The sequence below is a fragment of the Zonotrichia albicollis genome, chromosome 7, assembly GCF_047830755.1.
Source record: "Zonotrichia albicollis isolate bZonAlb1 chromosome 7, bZonAlb1.hap1, whole genome shotgun sequence".
In the NCBI taxonomy this organism is placed as follows: domain Eukaryota; kingdom Metazoa; phylum Chordata; class Aves; order Passeriformes; family Passerellidae; genus Zonotrichia; species Zonotrichia albicollis.
The window spans coordinates 47,211,199-47,226,719 of NC_133825.1; the positions used below are offsets into that span (position 1 = coordinate 47,211,199).

At 44.1% G+C, this 15,521-nt stretch overlaps 1 protein-coding gene across 1 annotated transcript; it reads right to left on the reverse strand.

The window, feature by feature from the left end:
• Positions 1–1,733: 1,733 nt before the first annotated feature.
• Positions 1,734–12,473, reverse strand: OAT (ornithine aminotransferase). The gene is made up of 10 exons (XM_005490865.4): positions 12,313–12,473; positions 9,048–9,274; positions 8,343–8,567; positions 8,121–8,216; positions 7,421–7,548; positions 6,018–6,140; positions 5,224–5,352; positions 4,468–4,581; positions 3,559–3,703; positions 1,734–2,546 (listed from the first exon to the last, which is right to left on the reverse strand). The coding sequence occupies exons 2-10, from the start codon at positions 9,244–9,246 to the stop codon at positions 2,386–2,388; spliced, it is 1,320 nt and encodes a 439-aa protein (XP_005490922.2). The 5' UTR covers positions 9,247–9,274; positions 12,313–12,473; the 3' UTR covers positions 1,734–2,385.
• Between the last annotated feature and the right edge of the window lie 3,048 nt (positions 12,474–15,521).

A 15,521-nucleotide genomic window follows, 5' to 3' on the forward strand; every position in this document is an offset into this window, starting at 1 on the left:
ACCCCCAAAACAGACACATCATGCCAAAAGCTTTCTGATGGCCTATCATTTTATCACTTTGCACAGAAAAAGGAGCTTTGACATTCCCTTTGACCATCCAGCTCCACCTCCTAACTCACAAACTTCTGCCAACAGGGTTTTTATTGTTTGTGCAGTGGAGGTTAGCTGGTGACAGGCTTAGTTCCTTGGAAGAAATGTTCTGTATGTCTTCACTTCTGAAATAATACATGTAATTTTGTACTTGTTCTGGCATTGAACTATAATAAACCAAACCATCAAAACCCTCTGTCTGCTCTAGCTCTGGTTCCAGACACACACCCTGGACCTTGATTACTTAAGAGAGCCAAAGAGCTTTCAGGTTAAAAGAGAAAACTCAATTACCCCATCATTAAATAAGGGCAATTTAGGATGACTTGTCTTAGGAATCCTCATAAGCTTGCAAAAAAATTGGACTCAAGCAACTAAAAGACAAATTAAGAACTCAAGAGATTCAACAATGGTGTGCTGGAGAAAAAGAAAAAATTCTCAAGTTCTGAAAAGTCTCAGCCTATTAAAACTGCAACCAGAAAGTGGGTTGGGTAAAATCTGAGCTCAAATTGATCATCAGCAGACAAAAAAATATTCTCAGAGAATACAAATTAGTAAAGCATGTCACAGAGCTTCACATGCAATTCTTGTTTATTACACAAATTAAAAAAAAAACAAGGGGGAACAGCTTCAAAGCTGTTCTTCAAAACAGTTTCAACAAAAAAAAAAAAGCCCTCCACAATGATGGGGATGAACAACAGGACAGCACCCAAATCATGTGAACTTGACTGGCTCTTCCCAGCTTTAGTGTGGGAATGGGGGAGCAGAGAATTGCAGAACAGCAAGTGCTCTGCAAAATGGCACCTCTTAAGGAAAAAACAAAAGAATTTTAACTACAAAAGGGATAAGAACTGAAATAAGAACAACCACAAACTTTAGGTACGTGGATGGCTGTTGCACAGAAGGAAAATACAATGCTCTGTGGCCCGAGGGGCACAATGTCAGCATGACACACTCATGGCAGGAATATTGCTGAGAGTGAGGACAGGGAAGCACCAAAACACAGACTGGAACCTTCCACCCTGCAGCCCCTTCTGGCAATTAGGCAAACAGTGCCTGAGCTGGGCAGGAACAAATCTGAGCATATCCTTCATCCTTGCCAGCCTTGTAACTCTAAAAAAAGTCAACTTTTGTGCTGCCAGTTTTGGAAGTTTACCTGTTGGCGCTCTGAAAGGTCTCTCCAGCAAGTGCTGTTTACCCCGTGGGTTCTCTCAGGTATTTCCCTCCTTGCCCATAAGGCCAGTGTTCAAAAACATCAAACTTCCTCACCAACACCTCCTTGCATTTTTTATCTTATTCCTAACATGTTACTTCACCCACAGCTGCCACATCACCCCAGGCAAGGAAGGGAGAATGTTCTGTCACCCCACTGGGTTACTGCTATGAAATAAAGTGCCTTCCAAATCCCAGAGCATGTGACTGTATTTAACACCTATGCTCAGCAAAGGGAACATTTTGCACTGTGTGAATAATTGGGGTTTACTTCAGCTAAAATCAACCAAGAAAAATTTAAAATTCCAAGTTTCTATGAGATTTTGTCAGTTTGAAGACTCAGAGTATTTTCATTGCACGTCAATGTATTTTTTTTAATGCAAAATGTGCTTTAATATAAACATCCAGATGATAGAAAGTTTTGTAACAGTAAAAACGGATCTAAATGTTCAGATTTATTTTACAAGATTGCAAAGCCAAACACTGAGGCCAGGCTTGAAAACAGCATCTCTTGTCATACAATCAAAATATTGTACACACAGAACACAGCTCGATGCTTCTCAAGTCCACCAGCATAACACCCAGTTTGTCAAACCTTCAGCATTAGAAATTTTTTTCAAGCTGCACATGAAAAACAGAAATTCACCCACAATGATAAGTGCTTCCATCCTACAGACATCTTGCTGAGAGGCAGAAATTGCCAAATGCCATGTTTTGGGGAGTGGTATGAGAGTGCAAGGCAACCTAAAATATATATATATATATATATATATCACACTTTAAACTTTGGGCAAGACTTATAACAGTTAAGCAGATTTCTAAAGGTATCTCCCTCAAATATTCCAACTTAGTTGTTCAGTACATACAGAACTTTATTTCCAAGTGTTTCAAGACTGGAAATTCTTTAAAACCATTCTGTATTTTCTACAGAGCCATTATAATTTAAAGATACAGCTATGTTTTAATAGTCAAGTCCTCTTAGATAAAAGGAATGAGAGATGCTTGCTTCAAGAGCAGGCCTTCATCACACACATGTGAACACACCCCGTTGGGCCAGCCAGCAGCCAGGCTGTAAGGGCCGTGCTTTCAGAAGGACAGGATGGTTTTGTGGATGATTTCGATGGACTCTCGGATCTCGTCCTCCTTGATGACGAGGGGCGGGGCCAGGCGGATGATGTCGCCGTGCGTGGGCTTGGCCAGCAGCCCGTTGTCGCGGAGCCGCAGGCACACCTTCCACGCGTCGTAGTCTGCAACGGGAGGGAGAGAGGGAGAGAAAGAGGGAGGGAGAACATCAGCAGGACATTGAGGACGTTCCCAGCACAGCAGAGGAGGTGCCACAGCTGCAGCACCTGCTGCTGTGTGCCAGCGGGCACAGGGGTGATCACAAAGGAGAGGTCACTCTCTGCAATCTGCACAGTGACACTGCTGCAGAGCTGTCCTTGGCCTCAGCACACACAGTTCTGCTCCTTCACAGCTCACTGCTTGTCTGGCACTCAGACTTTAAAAGCAATTTTAAAAGGGGAAGCATGTGAGGAGGAGGTAAGGGAACACGTGGACAGGACTTCAGATAAGGTTATGTTTATGTAACCTGGGTTTCAGCACATCATTGTGGAAAATGACACCACATTCCTGCAGCACTGCGTCCCTTGATCAAGCACCTTGATACTCAGATTTCCAATATAATTCAATATTATTCTGATATAATTTCTTCTCCATCATTAATTTTTTCCTTTTTTGTACCCTCCTGTATTAATTGTATTCTTCTAACTCTTCTGAAAACAACTAATCCCAGCCCATGCTCCCATAATCTGGCAGGAACTGGTGTTCTAGCTGTAGACAGTTTTTTCCCAAAGAGGAGAGATAGTCATTTGTTGGGAGGCAGATTCACCATCAGGTTTGAACATTATCAAATCATAAGAGTTCAATTAATTTAAAAACAATTGTTCTTAATTAAAAACCCTATTTTTAACAGCACACATTAACTTAAATTAATTTTCAGTGGCACTACAGTACTATAGCCATGTTCTGAACACAAACATCATGTCTCCATGGCATCCCTCAGCTACAATTTAAGTTTTCTTAATTAAAAACCCTATTTTTAACAGCACACAGTAACTTAAATTAATTTTCAGTGGTAATACAGTACTATAGCCATGTTCTGAACACACACATCCTGTCTACATGCCATCCCCTACCTACAATTAAAGTTGAAAATTACTTCTCCATGCTGTGTTTGTGCAGTTGGTTTTATTTCCTCACCTTTGGTTTCCCGAATTACAATTGCATTCAAGAGCCCTTTTCCTCTCACAGCAGTCACAATATTAGATGGAGTCTTCATGAGCTCACTTCTTAGCAGATTACCCATTATTTCTGCATTTTTTGCCAGATTTTCTTCTTCAATTACCTAAAGAGAAGTCAGATCTACAATCAGCTGAAGGGCAGTGCATTTGTTTTGCTTACCATGGGACAGGATGGATAATGACACTGAACCTGCTGATTCACAAAGGCTGTCCCTGCACAGGCTGCAAGTCCCAGCAGGTTGGTATTGAGCCTTTACTCATTCATGTCTACAAGAAACAGTAATGTCCTTGAAATTTAGTATTCTAAATAAACTGCTCTTTGTTTGCTGTTATTTGCAAGTAAACAGCAAACCTCTGAAGGCTCTGAATCTCTCCAAGTCTGAGTCCTGGGTAGTGATGAGGTTTTCTGTGTGACCTGCATCAATGTAGTCAATTAAGCAATTACAAAATAATTGAGTTGCACCTTCTGGATGGGACATTGTAGTTTCTGTTTGAAATCCATACCTGTTCTCGAGGTCACAGAGCAACAGCTTCTCCTGATGTAGTAAAATAAGCCAATTTCAAAATGTCTTCATGAAATTAATGAAGGTATTTGGTTAAATTTACATAATTGCTTTAAAACTTCCTCTAGATGAATTTTATTTTGACATTTAAGACACTAAGATCATAAGAACACAGGAAGTGGGCCACATTTCCAATAAAAAATTTAGAATTTGTTTTATGATCTACAGATAACCACTACCAATTTTCCATACTTATTTAAAGCTAGATTTCTACTGATAGCATGAAAAATAATACCATTTATTTAAGCAAAGATCATGAGACCCTTTTTAATTTGGATTCCAGACCTCTCTCCCCACACACAAACCTCCAGTGCTGCCATTGCCACACGGCAGGCCAATGGATTTCCTCCATATGTGGATCCGTGTTCACCAGGTTTAATGGTCAGCATGACTTCATCATCACACAGCACTGCTGACACCTAAAATGGGAAGGACAGCAAATTCACATACTTACAACAGGAAACTTTAATATATCTAAAGCAAACCTTCCCTCAGAGCTCAGGAAGTTTTCAGCCTATGGTGATAAATTACATTTACATTCCCAGCAGATCTGACAATCCCATAATTAATCCCTTAAATACACTTAGCTAGAGTGGTAACACAACTTTCAATCCCACTGAGGGGAATTTCTCCAAACTGAATATTATTTCAAGAGTTTAAGCTTCAATACTTGGTTTAACAACTCAGAAATCCTGTCAGTTGGCCAAAATAGTTCAAGGCATTGTAATTTCCAGCCTAATCAGCAGGAATTTAAGTCACTCCAAGAGGATAAAATCAGCCATGCAGGCATGCCAGACAAATGAAATAATGCCAGTTGTTCAGCTATAAAGGTAGTATTTGGTATTCCATTATTTTATTTTGTCTCTCTCAAGCTGGACTGTCTGGTCATAAATCATAGTTAGTCTTGCAAACAACAATTTCCAAATACAACAAACATCACATTTATTGTTCTTCCAACTGGCAGATTTTCAGTGTTGATGACTAAGAAAAAAAAGATTATTCAACAAATGTTTGGGTAATTTTATGTTACTTTAAATTATTGGTATTTCTTTAGTACTCACAGGGTATAAGCCACCAGAAAGGGCCTTTCCAAGAAGAATTATATCAGGTCTCACATTTTCATGGTCAACAGCCAGCATTTTCCCTGTTCTGGCTAAACCAGTCTGTATTTCATCAGCAATAAACAGAACCTGTAAAGAGAAGAAAAATCCAAACAGAACAGGCAATTACTTTCACTGTCATTCCTAACCCAATTCTAATACAATTTTTTGAGGTATCACAGCAATAATGAAGACAACTTCATTAATAATATGTCAATGTCTTTCTTTGAAAATATGAAAATAATTATGACTAGCACTTACAAATTAGGAATCTGAGTTCTACGGGAACAGAGAGATCACTGATTTTTAAATCAGAGATCACTGATAACCATTTTCCTCAGTGTTTCATTCAGCGACCCATTATTGTAACTGATTCTTGGTAGCAGTTATGCAATGCACATCAGCAACCAAGGTCTTGGATAGCCATGGTAATTAGAAACTTATAATGTGGAAAAGAAATTAGAAGTTAAATGAATTTAAAATAAATCTAGTTGAAGAGTATTAATTAGAAACTTAAATCAGTGAGAATAGTAAGAAATAGTGAAAAATGTGCACTGCTAAGAAGTACTTTTTAGTGAGATATTGCCAGAAAACACAAGAGGTATCCCTGCACTGTTCCACTGAAAGAAGAGGGAATTATTAAATTGCATATAAAACTGTAAAGCTCGCATAGAAGGGTGATCTTACAAGTTACACCAATAAACACAGTATATAGTGTTAAGTGTTGAATGTCTGATGCTACAGTGAATTCTCACATTGTGCTTTGTGCAGAGGTCCCTCACTCCTGTGAGATAGCCTTTGTCAGGAACAATCACACCTGCTTCCCCTTGAATTGGCTCCACCATGAAAGCTGCCACGTTGGGGTCTTGAAGGGCACGCTGCAACATGGGGCACAGGGAGAGGAGAGACAAAAAGAAAAAGCTTTTACTCAGGTCAAATACAGAAAATACATGTAGCAGAACGTGATTCTAGCCCTGGTGTTCTTCCTCAAAGGATGACAGCAGCAGTGCTGTCAGGCAGCTCTCTCTCAGTGCCACTTCAGTTCCAATGCTGTGTCACTGTTGGCAGTGTGAAATCAGCTGCTCTGCTGGCTTGGGAAGTACAAACCTTGCAAACTGCAAACCCAGCTTTAAACTGCAAAGCACTTTATCAGATCAGTTCATAAATCACCTCAGAAATACCCTCAGTTTCATATTGCCCCATACAATACAAACAATTGCTCAACTCTTCCCTTAAACAAAAAGAATTGAGCCTCTCCTGACAATTTTACCTTAAAGCAAAGTCCACAGGTACATTCTGCACTATCAAGTTCAAAAAGGTTTAGAAGTCCACGAGGCATAAAAGATCTAATGATTCCCAGCATGAATTTAGTACAGCTTTTCTCAGCTTTTCCCCATGAGCAGAGTGAATCCAGCTCTAATGAAGGCATTAAATACTTGCAGGCCTCTCACCATGGGCAGCCTGCTGTAGGCTCAGAGCTGAACAAGCCTTTCCACACTGCAGCTGTAACCACTGAGAGACCTTTGTGGCCCCTAAGCCAAGTCCAAGGAGAAAAGCTGCTCTGTCCTATAATCCCTCCATCTCCAAAGCCCACTCACTTGGATGGAGCAGCCCCAACAGGTACAGAGGTTTTTACTCACAGAAATTGTACCTAATCAAGGTCACCCCTCCCCAGATGCTTGACAGGATTAACCTCAGAAAACACAGGGAAATACTGGGAATCACTGGCATTTCAGGAGTTTGTGAAACAGCAGCCTGGCATGGTTTTAAGGATGTAAAACTGGAAATGAATATTTGCAACTCCAGTAAATTCTAGTGATAGAATCACAGGGCGGTTTGGGTGGGAAGGGACCTTAAAGCTCATCCCATCCCACTTCTTGCCATGGACAGGGACATTTCCACTAGACCAGGTGGCTGGGAAATGAAACAGATCATGTAGTTTTTCTTTCAAATCCTAAAGCCTAACTGAAAATCAAACCCAAAGCATAATTTACCCACATTTCCTATCCATAATTATAACAAACACGCTCCTTATATACATCTATATCTTAATGTCAAAGCACATGTTTCAAAGTACAAACTTCTGATCTTCCTTGCTATTTACCAAAGAGAAATTGTAAAATGATTCCATATAAAAGAGCAAAAAATTGTCAAATACCTCAAGAGCTGGCAGATCATTGTATGGGATCAGTTCAAATCCTGGCATGAAGGGCCCAAAGCCATCATAGCTGGAGGGGTCAGTAGAACTGGAGATGGCAGACATTGTCCTGCCCCAGAAGTTGCCAGCTGGAGGAAAAGAAAAGGGGGAAATTGGTACAAAACTGACCAAGAGCCAGAACACTTTAAAGGACATCACACTTTGCACTTGGTGAAAACCCATTTTAAGAGTTATCTAACAAGATATTAGGATCCCCCTCCTAATGGTGAGCATTTTGTATTGATGGCATAAATCCACCCTGTTGCTACATCAAAAACCAAAAGAAAATTATACTCTAAGACCTGACAAGTTTACACAATAATTTCCTTAAGTTTTGTTAGTAGTGTGGAAAATTGAAAATAACTCTGATAATGCCAGTTTCTGGAAGACCTGGAAAATGCAGGACAAAAGTCCTGGTGGGTGAAGCCAAGAAGGCAGCTTAACCCTACTGAGCAATCTGTGAGAGGTGTGGCACCAAGCTGAGGAGTTAACCCACAAAAAAGTTATGCAGGAACTCAGGAATCAAAAGTACTGCACTTTAAGTGATTAAAAGAGCATGGAGGACTGGATGTTCTTTCTTTCCCTGTGACTTCAGGCTGCCTCCCACTAACCCAGTGTCCAGATCCTCAAGTCCTCAACTCATAACACACACTTAACATACCTGCAAAAATGATTTTAGCTTTGTATTTTGGAATTCCTTTCACAGTGTAGGCCCATTTCCGAGCCAGTTTGCAGGCAGTTTCTCCAGCTTCCACTCCTAAAACATAAAGCAGCACCATTATCAGTTTTGCACATGAAAGAGGCCATCAGTGCAGCAGAAAATGTTACACAACCAGTGAATCTCAGAGACAAGAACTAAAATGGAAACAAAATATTTCTTTACCTGTGTTCATTGGAAGAACTTTGTTGTAATTGAACATTTTGGTGACCAGCTCCTCATATTCCCCAAGGACATCATTGTAGAATGCTCTGGATGTCAGGGTCAGTTTTTCAGACTGGGATTTCAGAGCATCCACAATTTTGGGGTGACAGTGGCCTTGGTTGACTGCACTGTAAGCACTCAGAAAATCAAAATACTTCCTGCCTTCAACATCCCACACATAAACACCTGGGAAAACAAACCTGTGGTCAGCACACAAAATAAAGACACAAGACCAAAAAAGGCTCCTCATACATGATTAAAGAGCAAATTTAAATTAAGTGATAATATATGAACAGCCCACAAGGACTTAGATAGGATTCCAATGCACCTTTTCTTGCTCACATTAACATTAAACCTCTCCTCACAAGGTAACAGAAGAAATTAAGTTGCTTAAAAATTTTCTTGCTGAGTTATTCTGGAAATTCTCAACCCTTTAAAACATTTTAGAGACAGCACAATTTTTTCAGGTGCCCTTATGCATAATGATCCATCTCCCTAATCAACCATTTGATGACTTTATTTTATATATTATCTTAATCCCACCCAAAACCAAAATCCAACAAAGATTCAGAAATCAGTCTGGTCAAAATCATTCTGCCGTATTCTCATTCACCTCCACAAACCCACAACACCTTCAACCTCCAGGAAAAACCTAAACTAAAATACCTTTTCCTCTTTCCAGAGCAACAGGCAGTGGGTGATAGTTGTGAGCACCATATTTGGCCTCACGTTCAAAGATTAACTCCGAGGAGAGAGGCCTCTGGAGGGTTTTTTGGGGAGCCACTGAGGTAGCAGAGCTCAGGGAGGAATGAAAACCCCGGCAGAGAACAGCGAGGGGCTGGCAGCGGGTGAGCTTGGAAAGCATGGTGGGCTTCAGGAATTCTGATACAGGTCTGGAGGGGAAAAAAAATAAAGAAAGTTAATAATTAGCACTAAGAAGTCTACAGAAGAAATGCCTGAACGATTGAAGTGGTTTTACTGCCAGGATTACAGGTTCCTCAACTATTTTGCAATTCAGCCAAGAAAGCTTATATGAAGTATAAATTAATGTGGGATTAACATCAAACAAGTCATTTTTTCTATTCTCTACACTTACAGAAACAGAAAGAAAACTAAACTGTGTGACTCAGCAAGCCTGTGAAGTAGTTACATCATTTTTCCTCTAAGTGTTCCTTTTTCACTTCCCCTTAAATTCTGATTTACTAATATAAACTACAGGAAGAAAGCTAAGCTAATTTCTTGTTCTGTTGAAATGTCCATTTTCTACTAGATTGTCATCAGACAAATCATGTCACAAACTTCCACAATACTGGCTGTCCCTGGAAGTGTCCAAGGCCAGCTTGGATGGGGATATGGAAGGTGTCCCTGCCCATGACACTGGATGAGCTTTAAGGTCCCTTCCAACCCAAACCATTCTGGGATTCTAGGATCAAAAAATAGATGTAAAGTAATAATATGTCAGATATTAATGATCATTAGAGCACTCTGTATTTTCCCAGCAATTTCCCCTGAATACATAACCTTGTATTTTCAGCATTTAGGGATAACCTGTGGGTAGGATTTCATGAGGAAAATGTACTTTGATTTCTTCTCTGTGCCTGCTCCTCAGTCAATATAAAGATACTTCCAGAGAAGAGGATGTGAGCTGGCACTTGAAAAGCTGTTTGAGGAAGCTCTTCCCACAGCAGGGAACAGCAGAGAGCCAAGAGTCCCCAAAGCTCAGGATTCTGTCAGTGGGATGTTCTGTGAGACCAAACTGGCAAAAGGTTTAACCCCAGAGCAGGATCACAGATCACAACAAGTGCTCTGCTTATCAAATGCAGCCTCCCTGTGACACAGCAGGGTGAAGAGCTGAGCAGCCTGGACACTGCTGCCCCCCCTAACAGAAGCAAAACCTCCCCTAAATGCCAACACCAGGATGCAAGGATGGCTTACACAAAGGTGCTGCTATTTCAGGCTGCTTGTAGAAGACAGAAGTAGTAAGTCATGGATTTATCCCTAATTTATTTTGGAAAAAAGCCTGAATGTGCTGCCTTGAACAGAGAGGCATTTCTTTCAGCAGACTCCCCAGGTATTACATTTCTGCTCCTCACTTCTAACCAAAGCCAAAAGACTTTTCTCCATCTCCCAAATCCAAGCGTTGAGGAAGAGTCAGCATTCTCCAGCAAGAGATGAATCCTGCACAACTCTGGGCATGTCTCCAGCTGTTAAAGATTAGCCCTTTGTGTTAATATTTTTCAAGATTATTATTCAAGGATTTCTCAAACAAAAAGGACAAATACTTCTTTGTGCAAGAAAAAAATCTGATGACTCAAAATTTCAACCTGCTCAACCCCTAAACTGTAATTGGTCTGTGACATCCTGGCCCCTGGCACAGCTCCATGGCAGAGCAGCTAATCCTATCACAAGCTTCTAGATTTTGAAGATTTTCCAGACATTCTTGAAATGAAAGGTACAAAGAAGTTAAACTCTTATCTGCCCTGCATCAGAGGTACCTCTGTGCATGAAGGATCACAGATCCTCAGTTTGAGGTTCTTGCTTTACTTCTTGCATATTGGAAAATATTCATCAGATTTTTTTTTAAAGGGCTTTTTCCTCCATGCAGGGAATTGCCCTGCACACTGTGCTAGTGAGGCCACAGCACTTTAGCCAAGTGGGGAAGATTACATGGAGAAGAGCTGAGTAAAGCTGAGAATTACAGATGAATCTGGAGTTAAAAGGAGAGAGAAAATTTGGGGTTGACGATCAGCAAAACAAGGTGAACAGAAATTTCAGGAAATAAGGGGGGCATAATAAGGAGAAAAATCCAAGCAAACGAAATAAAATCAAACTCATTACCAAGAGTGAGGAATATGATCATGCACTAGAGCAGGCAGTACAGGAATCAGAAACCAGGAAATTACACCAGCTAGAAAAGGTCTTGCATCAGAACAGAAAACCACTCAAAACACAGCTGTAAAACACTCGAACAGCTTTGCTCAGCTATTGAGCAAGATTATCCAGACAGGAGCCTGCAGACTGCACAGGTAAATTGAATGGTTCTATGAACCTGACCCTGAAAAACACCCCAAGGTAACTGGGGGGTGCTGTCAACACTCAGGTTCATGTTGATAGAGCAGAGAGGAATTGGTACCACACTGCAGCCTCTACCAGCTGAGTCAAAGGGTTGAACCCTCGAGGGGACAAGCAGGGGGACATCAGTGCGGACATGCCAATCTGCCTGTGCAGACCAGCACCACAGCAGGAACAGCTCAGGACCTGGGCTGGCAGACAAGAACTGCAGAGTCACTGAGGCTGGAAAAGACCTCTGAGATCACCGAGTCCAAGCTGTGCCTGATCCCCACCTTGTCCCCAGCCCAGAGCCCTGAGTGCCGCATCCAGCCCTTCCTTGGACACCTCCAGGGATGGGCACTCCGAACCTCCCTGGGCAGCCCCTGCCAATGTCAAATCAGCCTTCCAGGGAAGAATTTCCTCCTGTGAAGAATGTCCAACTTGAACCTTCTCTGGCACAACTTGAGCCCATTTCCTCTCATCCTGTCATTGTCAGCTGGGAGAAGAGCCCGATCCCTACCTGGCTACAGTCCCTTTTCAGGGAGTTATAGAAACGATAAAGTCCCCTCTGAGCCTTCTTTTCTCCAGCAAACCGAGTTAAAAAAAAAAAAAAAAAAAAAAAAGGAAAAGCAATAAACCCAGCGGTGAAATAACAGATCCCGCTAGCCACCGCCCCGAAGGCCACGGTCACAGACAGTGCAGAGGCAGGGATGTGGCATCGCGGAGCGGGGCTGGCTCAGGCACTGTCACCTCCCCCGCTCCCCGCGCAGTGACAGCGCTCCCGGGGCCTTGCCGCCGGGCCGGCTGCGGCGGGACAGAACCGGGGCACGGTGGCCCGGACAGGGGCAGAGATGGCCCCCGAGGGCCGGACGGGCCGTACCTGGTGCTGCTGGAGGTGCCGGAGGTGCTGCCGGTGCCGAAGGTGCTGCCGGTGCCGGGGCCCGTGAATAAGAGGCGGATGCGGCCGCGGGCCACTGTCACCGCTCCTCGCCCCGCCTCTCCCGCCTGACGTCACTGGCATTGCGCCCTCCGATTGGATATCGGGGCTGATTGGCAGCCACCGCCCCCGCTCTGCGGCACCTCCCATTGGCGCGGGGGATCCCCATTGGCGGGCGCGCGCGACCCAGCGGCCGCCCATCCCCGGTCCTCAGGGGCGGTGCCCCTGGCCCTCGCACCGGCGCCCCGGCCCTCTGAGCGAGGGCTCCGTTTCCCCTTCCCTCACCGCCTTCCCCTATCCTTCATACCGGCACCCAGGCCCTCTGAGCGAGGGCTCCTCTCCCCATTCCGTCACCGCCTTCCTCCCTCCCTCACACCGGCGCCCCGGCCTTCAGAGCGGAGGCTCCGTTCCCCCTTCCCTCACCGCCTTCCTCCATCCTTCACACCGGCATCCTCGTCCCTCAGGCTGGCGGCTCGTCTCCGCTCTGCCGAACTAGCCTTGGGAGCAATCCATGTAGCCACAGAACCCCACACACGGACCCCCTCCGCCCCAGCGCCCTCCCGCTGCTGTCACCGCTCATCCGTACTTGTGCCCTCGAGGAAGTTACTTAGAAAAGGGCGAGCACTGACAAAAAATTTAGAGGAATTGGGAAAACATTCCTGGGAATAGGAAGTGTGTGGGATGGTGGTGGTACCTCTGCTGGTGGGTGCAGGTTCCCCAGGGGTGTGATGACAAGTGCTCTGTGTGTGCTCAACTCTGACCTTTCTCTTCCCAAGATATGAACATGAGATTTTCCCCAATCTTTTAATATATGGCTAACAGAAAATAATTCAGAATAACAGCCAGGGATTCACAGAGGTTGCTAAGGAATTGCTCATGGAGCTCCTGTGCCAGGTGGTTTTGCCTGCACGCACCAATCTCCTCCCCAGTCTGTCACGGTCCGTCCATTGTCCCCATGCCCTGCCCTTCTCCTCATGGAAGGGCATTGATGGAACCCTGAACTTCAGGCTCTGCTGCCTTGGGAGAGAGGGAGGGAACGTGGGGACAGTGAGGTCCAGGAGGGCCCGGTGTGCTCTGAGCTGGGACCAGCAGGTGAGCAAGGACAGGCTGCAGCGAGCCAGCGCAACCCTGACCTTTCCCCAGGCTAAATTACACCTGGAGAGCATTTTGTAACCAGTAGATCTGGGCATTTAAGAGGAACTGTGAGGTGTGCTTCATAAATACATTCTGGTTTTATTAAAAAAAACCCTCATAGACTGGTTTGGGTTGGAAAGGACCTTAAAACTCATCCAGTTCCATCTGCTGCCATGGACAGGGACACCTTCCACTGTCCCAGGCTGCTCCAAGCCCTGTCCAGCCTGGCCTTGGGCACTGCCAGGGATCCAGGGGCAGCCACAGCTGCTCTGGGCACCCTGTGCCAAGGCTTCAACACCCTCACAGGAAACAATTCCTTCCCAATATCCCATCTAACCCTGCCCTCTGGCAGTGAGAAGCCATTCCCTGTGCTCTGTCCCTCCATTCCCTTGTCCCAAGAACCTCTCCAGCTCTCCTAGAGCTCCTTTAGGCCCTGGTAGGAGCTCTGAGGTCTCCTTGGATCTTTCTCTTCTCCAGGCTGAGCAATTCAAATTCTCTCAACCTTTACTCATAGGAGAGGTGTTCCATCCTTGTAATCACTGCTGTGCCCTCCTCTGGGCCTGCTCCAGCACTCCAGGTGGGATCTCACAAGAGCAGAGTACAGAAGAAAACAATATTTCACTTTTTATCATATCCACCTCATTAGGAAGAGCAACAAAAAAACACTCCCCCCCCCCCAAAAAAAAAAAAAAAGGCAAACCAAAAAGCCCCTCAGTCTTAGCAGTGGTAACTTCTTAGTGCCTCTTGCTCTTTGTCCATAAATCGCCCTGACAAATTTATCAATGCTGGAAAACAATTTATTTCTTCCACAAAGAAAACACAATATCCTAGTTGACACACAGAGAATTTGCATAGCTTCCCCACACTAAAGCAAGCAATTTGAAAATATTCCTGAACCTTGTCATATCTTCTAACCAAATTGCTCAAAGCTTGGATGTCAGGGAGCAGCCCTGCTTATGCCTTTGGAGAAAAACGCCCTCGGAGGAAATTTTCCCAATGTGCAGTCAGCCTGATGCAGCGAGGGCTGGGAGGAGAGCCAATGATAAACACACAGAGAGTAAGGCTCAATTTGCTAATACATTTGTGTCTCCTACTAGCCCAATTCTGCCTGCAAACAGTGCCCTGCATCTGCTGCCAAAGATGAGTTCATAAAGCACCAAAAGGTTGTGCCTTAGGTGCTAAATTGCAAAATACATTTCAGAGTCATGACTGCTGAATGAATACACAGTAATACTGTGCCCAGTTCCTTAAGTCCAGAGGCAGTTACTGTCTAGGAGCTATTGAAACCCTTTCTTTCTAGTTGAAGTTATGACTTTTGGTGAAAAGCCTAACATTTTAAGGCTGAAAATAAGCAATGACCTCTCTGTTTTGAGTATTACACATTGTCCCAGTTCATTCTGCCTCTCTGCTCCACTCCGGTGAGATCCCACCTGGAGTTCTGCATCCAGATTTGGGGTCCCCAGCATGGGAAAAACAAGAACCTGCTGAAACAAGTCCAGAGGAGGCCACCAAGTTAATCAGAGGGATGGAGCAGAGAGAATTGGGATTGTTCAGCCTGGAGAAGTTTTGGGGTGACCTGACTGGGGCCTTCCTTCAGCTCCTGAAGGGACCTGACAAGGAAGATGGAGAGAGACTTTGGACAAGGGCCTGGAGTGGCTTCCTAGTGCCAGAGAGTAGCTCTAGATTGGATATTGGGAAGAAATTCCTCCCTATGAGTGTGGTGAGGCCCTGGCACAGGGTGCCCAGAGCAGCTGTGGCTGCCCCCGGATCCCTGGCAGTGCCCAAGGCCAGGTTGGAGAGGGTTTGGAGCACCTGGGATGGTGGAAGGTGTCCCTGCCCATGGCAGGGGAGTTTGGAACTGGGTGATCTTTAATGTCCCTTCCAACTCAAACCATGATTCTACAATCTCTGGTGTGAGGGAAAAAAATCACATAATTTTATTTGTTGCCTACTCACGTTTCTTAAATAGCCTTACAGGACACAGTCCAGGATTTGCAATCCATGAGATCAATGGGATT